The sequence below is a fragment of the Phascolarctos cinereus genome, unplaced genomic scaffold, assembly GCF_003287225.1.
Source record: "Phascolarctos cinereus isolate Bilbo 61053 unplaced genomic scaffold, phaCin_HiC Scaffold_5;HRSCAF=322, whole genome shotgun sequence".
Taxonomy (NCBI): domain Eukaryota; kingdom Metazoa; phylum Chordata; class Mammalia; order Diprotodontia; family Phascolarctidae; genus Phascolarctos; species Phascolarctos cinereus.
In genome coordinates this window covers 296,774,240-296,783,690 of record NW_027555958.1, presented here as the reverse complement: position 1 = coordinate 296,783,690, position 9,451 = coordinate 296,774,240, and the positions used below count along the sequence as shown (strand labels likewise).

General features: G+C 48.0%; 1 protein-coding gene and 1 pseudogene across 1 annotated transcript; both read left to right on the top strand.

Moving 5' to 3' along the window:
* Positions 1-3,952: 3,952 nt before the first annotated feature.
* Positions 3,953-9,091, top strand: NXPH3 (neurexophilin 3). The gene is made up of 2 exons (XM_020997262.2): positions 3,953-4,411; positions 7,256-9,091. Exons 1-2 carry the CDS (start codon positions 4,358-4,360, stop codon positions 7,955-7,957), a joined length of 756 nt encoding a protein of 251 aa, XP_020852921.1. The 5' UTR covers positions 3,953-4,357; the 3' UTR covers positions 7,958-9,091.
* Positions 4,603-6,501, top strand: LOC144457975 (uncharacterized; annotated as a pseudogene).
* Positions 9,092-9,451: the final 360 nt, after the last annotated feature.

The window sequence follows — 9,451 nt, the reverse complement described above, 5'->3', positions numbered from 1 at the left end:
GTAAAGCAAGTTTCCAACCAACCTATATCCACAATGCTGAGAGATTTAAAGCAAAAGATAGATGCCAAGAGGTGGCGTCAGTTGGGAAAAGCTTCATGGAAGTGGGGAAGGAGGGACTCACCATCAGAGTATTCAGTGAAAAATACTTCCATTTTCTCATGAGAGAGGAGAGGTGGTGGACTACAGGTGAAGAATGAGGCAAACCTCCTTAGACATGTCCAATATATTGGTCCTTACTTACATAGTTCATGGGTAGAATGTTGGACTTGGAGCCAGGAAGACCTGAGTTCAAATTCTCCCTCAGATACACTACTAGCTGTGTAACTCTGGGAAAGTCATCTTATCTTTTTCAGCATTGATTTTCTCTACTGCAAAATAGGGATAATAATAACACCTATGTAAGAGGCTTGTTATGAGGATCAAAAAAGATAATACATGTTTTAAAAAATGCTTTTTGTTGTTGTTCAGTCATTTCAGTTGTGTTCAACTCTTCATGACCCCATTTAGGGTTTTCATGGCAGAGATACTGGAGTGGTTTGTCATTTCCTTCTCCAGCTCATTTTACAGATGAGCAAACTGAGGCAAACAAGGTTAAGTGACTTGCCCAGAGTCACACAGCTAGTTAAAAAATGCTTTATGTGAAATGAGCAGAGCTAAGAGAACAACTTATACAATAACAACAATACTGGAAAGCTAAAAGGACTCTGATCAACTCACTGATCATCCATGATTCCAGAGGACCAGTGATGAAGCATGAAATCTACATCTTAATAGAAAGTTGATGGACTCAGGGTACAGAATGAAATATATTACAGATATGTGTGTGCATATGTGCATGCATGTGCATGCATGTGTGTAGCTCTCTATCTATCTGTCTATCTATCTATTTGCCACTGCCAGTGAGGGAATTGTTTTTCTTGACTATGCATATTTGTTAAAAGGATCTTACATTTTTCGTTTATCCCCCAGTAGGATAAGGATGGGATGGAGAGAAAATAGATTTCTGTTCATCTGTATTTTAAATTAATTTTTAAAAATTAATAAATGCTTGTTGAATAAAAAAAATGCTTTACAAACCTTAAAAGTACTATGTAAATGTTAGCTATGACTATTATTCTTATTACAAGGGAGAGTTCTTTGGGAGAAGGGGATGCTGTGAAATTAAGATGTATGTGTGCATGTGTGTGTGTGGGGAGAGAGAGAGGGAGAGAGAGAGAGGAGTCACTAAACCAAGTGAATAGAAGCACCAAGACTCAGAGGATGGAAGCATTTTGCCTAAGGTCATACATCCAGGGAATAGCAGAGCTGGGGCTTGAACTCTGGTCTTTTGACTCCAAACGTAGAACTCTTTGCACTACTCTGGGAAGGAAGAGATCTCTTGGGTGAGGTGGTAAATGGGCAAAGCTTCTTTCTCTCTGTCTGGCCTTACAAATGACCCTCTGTTAGGCACAATTGCAAACCCTACTGAGTTGCCTCTATCAGCTGCCCCAACTGCAGCTTTCCTCTCACACATCCTCAATGGCCACCTTCGTCTGGAATGTCTTTGTTTCTTCTTATGGCTTTTGGAGGGTCACTGTTTAAATAAATATCTCCAACTCTCCACCTAGCCCAGCATTTCTCCCCAGGGAGCTGTGGTTCTGATCATCCAAGACTGTGGTGTAATAATAATAATAATAAATTGGGGCTTGGCAGTGCATCCTAAAACACTTTTTTGTTTGTCTTCCTCATTACACTAGCTCAAGCTGATATTAAGATTCATCTGCATTCCCTGTGCACACACAGACTGACAGATGGTGGGGGAGGTGGCTGGGGGCTGGAGGAAGGGGAAGCCATCCTGTGATAAAACCTTGGCCTTGGACAATCCACAGAGCACAGAACCCACAGGCAAAGCACTGAGAAAGGGCTTTCTAATCCCTTCTGAGGAGGGGCTCCCTTCTCAGTCTGGGGAGATGGACTTAAAATTTTGAGACTTACATCAGACCTCAGAGGTTAGATGGTGATATCTCCTACCTTCCAAGACTACAACAATACTATAGCAACCTTCCACCCTCCACCCACAGCCCTCATGTGACACAAGTTTCCCTCAAAAAACACCAATAAGGATTAAGGGAAGGTATTTCCTGGTCAGACAACAATCATAGAATCATAGATCGAGACCTGAAAGGGATCTTTGAGGCCATGATGTCCAACCTCTTCATTTTACAGATGAGGAAACGGAGGCACAGAGAAGTTAAATAACTTGTCCAGAGTTGTGAAGCTAGTAAGTATATGAGGTAAGGGCTTTTAGCCCTTATTTGGGTGGATTTTAAAGTATTTATGTTCGCCCTCATTTTGTTCTCCCTTTTAATTTGCTTTTGGAGGTCTTCTGAGAGGCAACACTGCTGGAACTGTTGAAAACCCAGGGGACTCTGACCTCTAGACTTGGGTGACTGAGTCACAGGAAGCAAGAAGCAGTAAAAGAATAAAGAAAAAGGAGCTGCAGGAGGTCTGTCCGGCGTCCAGTCCCATGCCCCTCCCTCACCCAGCCACACTCCCAGGAAGCCTGGGGTCATCAGTACTGACCCATCAGCCACAATTCAATCAATAAACTCAAATTGAGCACCTACCACATGCAAAGCCCTTTTGAAGGTATTGAGACGGACATGAGAGGATACCTGCATCCAATGATTAGGGTCTTGTCCTCAGCCCCAGTCCCAGAGAAACCTTTAGAAAGGGGCTGGATGAGAACACAGGCTGACGAGGGCCAGAAAAGATGGTAAATGTCCCCAGCTCTGGGGTGATTGAGAAGACTGAGGTGTAATGAAGTGACTAGCTCTAAGTGGGAGGGAAAGTTGTGCCCAAAGTAAGAGAGAAAAACTGACCAAAGGGGCAGCAGGAGAGACTTAGCCTAGACTTTCAGAAGACAGAGAATGTGGAAAAGAATCCAGAAGGGGAAAGTATCTTTCCTCTCTGAAGGATCTTTAAGGATGAGACACTTTTGGTGGTTTTAAAGAGGTCCCAGTTCAGCTACAGAATGATGGTCTTTCCACAAGGGATGGTTTTAAGGAAGCCTCATTTAGCAGCAGGACCACCCTTCCCTTCCATATCTCACCCTCCTCTTTGGAGTTAGGGACTTGATTTCTTTGGTATAGGGACTCCTGGGTGAATAAAGTCCCTCTGCCAAGACAGGTCAGCACCTGGTCTTAGGGTTGCCTAGACCAGTCTGTGTCCAACTCAAATAGAAATGCAAGCTACCAAAACCACACATAAGAATTCCAGAGAGTCACTTATTGATTCAGGAAAACAAATATGAATATTCTCCATGTTTTATTGCAATTTTATTTATTTTGTTAAATATTTCTCAATCTGGTAGGGAGGCACTGGGGAGTGTAGTGGGTCCCACCCGGTGATGTGTTTGACCTCTCTTACCCAGGGTCACACAGCCAGTATATGTCAGATACAGATTTGAACTCAGATTTTCCCAGCTCTGAAGCAGTCTAATCTATGATGCCGCTTCTAGAGATGTATGGGGATGGATTTCTGGATCGGCTGTCTTCCTGGAGAACCCAAGTCCAGGGGGCCTGAATGAGGAAGGTCACAAGTCCACTGCAGCCCTGAGTCCTGTCCAGGAGCTGTTCCTTAGCCCCAAATCCTTGCTCCTTCTGGCTAGGAGGAGAGGACGTCCTGGGTTCCCCGGCCTATGGGCCGGCAGGGGAGGAGTTAACTCCGGAGGTGCCGGCTCGACTCACAGTACCTGCTGCCGCCGCCGCTGCCGGTGGGAGGGAGAGAGGGAGGGACAAGGAGAGAGGGAGCCGGCTGGGCGGCGGGAGCGCTCCAGTCTGGGCCCGCGCTATAGCCTGAAGCAGAACGGGAGGGCTCCGGGAGGAGTGGGCAGACTGTGACGGGGGCACGTACGCCAGGGGGCGCGCCAGTCCGAGGGGAGGTGGGCTGCCAGGGTAGGGGGTAGGTTCACCTCTGGAATTAGGGCTGCAGGGAAGAGGGGGTGCGAGCCAATCCAACGCACATCTGGAAGAAAGCAGGGGGGCCCAAGGGCGGCGGCGCCAGTGTCACTGGAACCGAGAGGCGCGCAGAAGACACATCTGGAACCAAGGAGCGGTCGCGCAGCTGGATCCAGAAAGGAGCTCAGAACGCACAGCTGGGACTTAGAGGTGGGGTGGTGGGCTAGCACCTCGAACAGCTGCAAGAGAGGGAGAGGGCGGCCACACAGCTGGACTAATCAGGGGGCGGGGCCAGCGTAGACAGCTGGAAGTGGGAGGGGCGCTTCCCGCAGGGAGCCGGAGAATGGAACTGTGAGCCTAAAAGAAAGGGGCAGGTGAAGGGGGCAGGGTGGTACCCTAAGAAGAAGGAGGGAAGGAAGATGCAGCTCACTCGCTGCTGCTTCGTGTTCCTGGTGCAGGGCAGCCTTTATCTGGTGAGTAGTCCGCGGGGAGATGGGAGGAAAGGGCCCTAGGTCCCTAGCGTGAAGGAGTGGGGGAGGAACGCGGGAAGCTTCCGAGGACCGAAACTTTCTCTCCCACTCCCACCTCGCAACTTCCCGAGGCTGGAGCAGGAGAAGAGAAAGAGTCTTGGGGCTGGGGCAAAGAATTGTGCAAGAAAGGGTTAATGGACCCAGAGGGTTGGGTGGCACGTCCCTCCCACAATTATTCCCGGGTGAGAGAGAGGAGTAGGGAATGCAGGAGGGAGGACAAGTCCTAAAGGGTTGTGGAACCCTTTCTTATGGGACGGACCCAAGGGTGTTAGCCTGTGTCCACCCCCTCCACCCCCGCCCCCGCAACAGATCTTAGCCCTCCGGGAATAACTGTAGATGGGTGGGAGGGAAGAACTCCTGATTTTATTCTGAATCAAGGGCCGTCCCCTCTACCACTCCTCCCAGGTTCTGGGGTCCCCCAGCGCGGAGTCAGATCTGGAGAGGGTCCGGCCCCCACCTCCCTGACTCTCTCTCTCCTTCGCTCCCTCCCTTCCTCTCCGCCTGTTGTTTTCCTCTCTTCTCTCGGCTGCGCGCAGCCCAAGCCCCACAGGACCCTGGCAGCCGGCTCCCCGCCCCGGGCTCTCTCGGCAGCTGAGCGGAGCTCCCTGATTCCCTGTTCCCTTTTCCCTGCTTTCCGCCCATCGCCACGGAAACCGGTCCCCCTCCCCAAACTCCTAGGCTTCTCCCCTGCAACCTCCACTTCTGTGTTTCTGACCCAACCCCTGGCCGGGCAAGCGGAGTCTTTCTCTTACACTTGTTCTCCAGCCCCTACCTGACCCCCCCCTTCCCAGGTCACCTTTTCTTTCCCACCGCCTCTACACCGCTCCTTAAATTTTACTTGGAAGCCCGATCCCCAGATGCACACTTTTGGCCCTGTGCCACATCAACTAATCCTACCCTTCCCCCATCCTACATAAAACAGCCCTCTTCTCAGCCAGCCAGCCACCTGTGGCCTTCATCTCTACTCCGCACACCTCCATCCCCACCTATACACATCTGGGTCTATGACTCCTAACATTTAGCCTCCCTCCAGGACCCATGTCCTCTCCTCCCTTATCCTCAGGTCCAGGAGGCTCACCTGGCAGGGGGAATCCAGTCAATCAATAAGCATTTATTAAGCACCTAGTATGTGCCAGGCACTGTGCTAATGATATGGAAATGGATACACAGTCTCTGACACTGGCAGGAAGAAGGAAAGGTATTTCAAAGGGATCAGTAGCGCCCTTCAGAAAGGTAAGGACATCTGTCTCCTTATCACTAAATAACCTTTTTACCACTGATCTTTTCCAAGTTAGAGTCAGGGAGCTGTCCAGCATTTCCCATATGCCATACAGTGGACCTAAGTCAACATTCGGAAACACACATGCAAGTCCAACAGAGACACATTTACAAAAATACCCTTGCACACATACTGTGTTACCTTCAGGCTACTGTGCATGGGTTAGATTCCCTCAGGTTGTCCATATGCTTGGACATCCTTTCCTAGCAGCAACCTTTCCCTTCCTCTCTCTTCCAGAAAAATTAGTCAAGGGAAAGGGAAAATTGGCATTCTGTAGCTCAGGTCTGTCTTGGGAGGTCTCTCTCTCTCTCTTCCCCCCCATATACAAATAGATACAGGTATATAGATACCTCTATATGTAGACTATGTGTGTATCTTTTATATATGTGGATATATTTTTATTTATGCATTATAAACATGTATGTATATAAAACACACACACACATATCTATCTATATCTATATCTATAGTATATATAGATATATATATATATATATACCTCCCCAGTCATGGATACAAACTCTTTGTTCTTTGGTCCATGTTGATATTCTATTGTCTGCCCTTTTTATGTCTGGGCTTCAGTTTCCAAGTAGGATCTCCTGATATAGATTGAACATATTCTCTCAAGCTGGGGCTGTACTACTTCTATGCTAGTAAGATTTCAGGAGGAAGAACACCAAAATTGAAGGCATAATGATGATGATGACAATGATAATAGTGGCAAAACTTCACATATACTGCTTTAAGATTTACAAAGGGCTTTCTTACATTAAACTATTGAGTTTGATAATGTAAGTATTATTATTTCTGTTTTATTGATGGAGAAACAGGCTTAGGGAAAGTAAGTTATTTGTTTCTGGTCACATAGCTTAGTAAGTGTCCCAGTTGGAATTCAAACCCAGATTTCTCCTAACTCCAGGTTCAGTGTTCTCTCTACCATAGAGGGGTAGGGAATTGGGGATGTGAGGAGGGAGAAGAAAATAAGAATCAGGCAAGGGCAACTTTGAGCTCAGGGCAGATGTTCTGCATATAGTACGAGTTTAAAATGGGAGGAAGAGAGGGGTGCTCCTTTGTCCCATCAATCAATCAACAAGCAGTTTCTTGTACCTACTCTGCACCAGGCACGGTGCTAGGCAATGGGGATACAAGTACAAAGAATTAAACAACCCCTGCTTCCAAGGCACTTACAATCTGATGGAATAGACAACAAGTACATATAAAGTATATGCATAGCATAAAATGTATATAGTATATGCAAAGCCTAAAACCCAAACTAATACATGTGAAGTAGTTAAATACAAGGTAGCTTGGAAGGAGAGGACACTAGCTTTTAGGGGTCTCAAGAAAGGCTTCATGTAGAAGATTGGCACTTGAGCTATGTTTTCAAGGAAGAGAGGGACTAAGGAACCAGAGATTGTCAGTAATGAGGAGGAGGAGTTAGCAAGAACTAGGCCACGTAGGTTTGCTATAGACAGGACTCTCACCTTTCTCTCCTCCCAACTCCCCAGGTTATCTGTGGCCAAGATGACTCCCCCTATGGTTCTGATGACCCTGAACATGATGATGCTGAGGGACAACCTCGGTCCCGGGTGCCTCGGAAACGGGGACATCTCTCCCCCAAGTCCCGTCAGACTGGCTCCACACTCCTTGGGCTGCTGGCCCCACCAGGGGAGTCATGGGGGGATCCAGGACAGCCCCCTGCCCATACCCACCATAGTGCTGCATCTCCTGCCAAGCTGAAAAAAATCTTTGGCTGGGGCGACTTCTATTCCAACATCAAGACAGTGGCACTGAATCTACTGGTTACAGGGAAGATTGTGGACCATGGCAATGGTACCTTCAGTGTCCACTTCCAGCACAATGCCACCGGCCAAGGGAACATCTCAGTCAGCCTAGTGCCCCCCAGCAAGGCTGTGGAATTCCACCAGGAGCAGCAGATCTTCATCGAAGCCAAAGCATCCAAGAGTTTCAATTGCCGGGTGGAGTGGGAGAAAGTGGATCGGGGCCGGCGGACCTCACTCTGCACTCATGACCCTGCCAAAACCTGCTCCCGGGACCACACACAGAGCTCAGCTACCTGGAACTGCTCCAAGCCCTTCAAGGTCATCTGCATCTACATCGCCTTCTACAGTACAGACTATCGGCTGGTCCAGAAGGTGTGCCCAGACTACAACTACCATAGTGATGCCCCCTACTATCCTTCTGGGTGATGCCCTGGGTGGGTAGAGGGGAGGACCTTCAGGGACCTTCCCTCCCTCCACCACGGGCTGAAGGGGATTGTACCACCAGAGGAAGAGGAGACCTAGGGGGCACAGGGTGGGAAAGAGACTGGATTTCCAGGCAGGAAGGGAGAGTGAAAGCAAAATTGTGGGGTATGATCAGAGTAAAGTCAAGCGAGAAGGAAAGGGAAGAAAGTTTTGGAGTGAGAGCTATTGAGTAACCTGAAACATGTGAAATTGAGAAGGGATAGGTTCTAGGTAACGGCCTCACAGGAGACTGAGTTGTGGGTAGACATTGAGTTCTAGGGGTCTGAGGGAAGTGGGTTAGAGAAGCCTCTGGCAAAGATCTAGAGTCAAATATCTCTAGGGATCAAATGATGTAGAGGCACCTTAGTTCCCTGGCCACTATACTCAAGAAGAGACAGACATGAAATGGTGAATATCTTCAGAGAAAATACAAAGTTGGAAGGGCTCAGGAAAGTCTGCAGTCAGGAGAAGGGCATTTCCAACAGCCTGGGTGGAAACACTGAAGATGAATTTGGATTAGAACAAACACCCATCCTAGTGGTTGAGAATTGTCAGCACCTAGTCCTTGAAGGTCAGTAGAGTGAAGTGGGAGGGATAACCATCAGTCATCAAGATCTCAGTTAATGGAGGACCCTCTTTGCCACATCCCTCATCTTTAAGAGCCACTCTCTCCTGCTAATAAGGATCTCTAAGGGGATCCTACATCCCACTCTCAGATAATGTTGGGAGGCATACTCTGGTGGGATAAGCTTTGTGAGAGTGTGGGAAGAGAGTCTTCAAATCCCAGCAAAAGGTTCACTGGGAACATATGAAAAGACATTCAGACATTGTACTGTTAATGATCTCTTCTCCTCTGCCCCCCCCAATGCCTCCTGAGTCTCCTCCTCCTGTATTGGGTATGTTTCCCCAAGGGAGTAAGCTTGGGAGGGAAGACAGAACACCTGAGTCCCCTCTGCAACCTTTGCTTCCTTCACCCCAGATGACTCTAAGGGGCTGCCAGTTACTTCAGAAGAAGCAAGGCTGAATGAGACAGAGGGCACTAGGTCACTGTTTCAGATGTTCTGTGGTGTCTGTGGGGGGAGGGAGGGTTATGGTGGGATGAAAGGGAGGGCAAGGGGATGTCTTGTAAAATTACTTTGAATGTTGACTTCTGTTTGCAGAATCATGTTTTTGGAACAGAGAATAAAGCATTCCCAGGACTTGGGAATCTTAGTTGTGTAAAAGAGAGAAATGACATTTGCTTTACCCATGCTCCATCCCCACATCCTTTCCTTATCCCTAATTGGTCCATCTTAGCATTTCTGGTCTTGGAGCCCAGAGCTAAAAAGCTCTTGCCCAGTGTTTAGTGGGGGCCAGCTGCAGGCTCCAGGATTCCTCCTTCATTCTTCCTCTCCTTCCAAGAGTCAGTGTTGTGAAATAAGGCAATGAATTACTAAGCGAGGATCACTGAGCTGTTTT

Excerpts from the sequence above, each read along its gene's own strand:
- NXPH3 (XM_020997262.2), top strand. The coding sequence starts at position 4,358 with ATGCAGCTCACTCGCTGCTGCTTCGTGTTCCTGGTGCAGGGCAGCCTT. Across the intron at positions 4,412-7,255 it reads TGCAGGGCAGCCTTTATCTG|GTTATCTGTGGCCAAGATGA; the intron begins GTGAGTAGTCCG and ends CCAACTCCCCAG.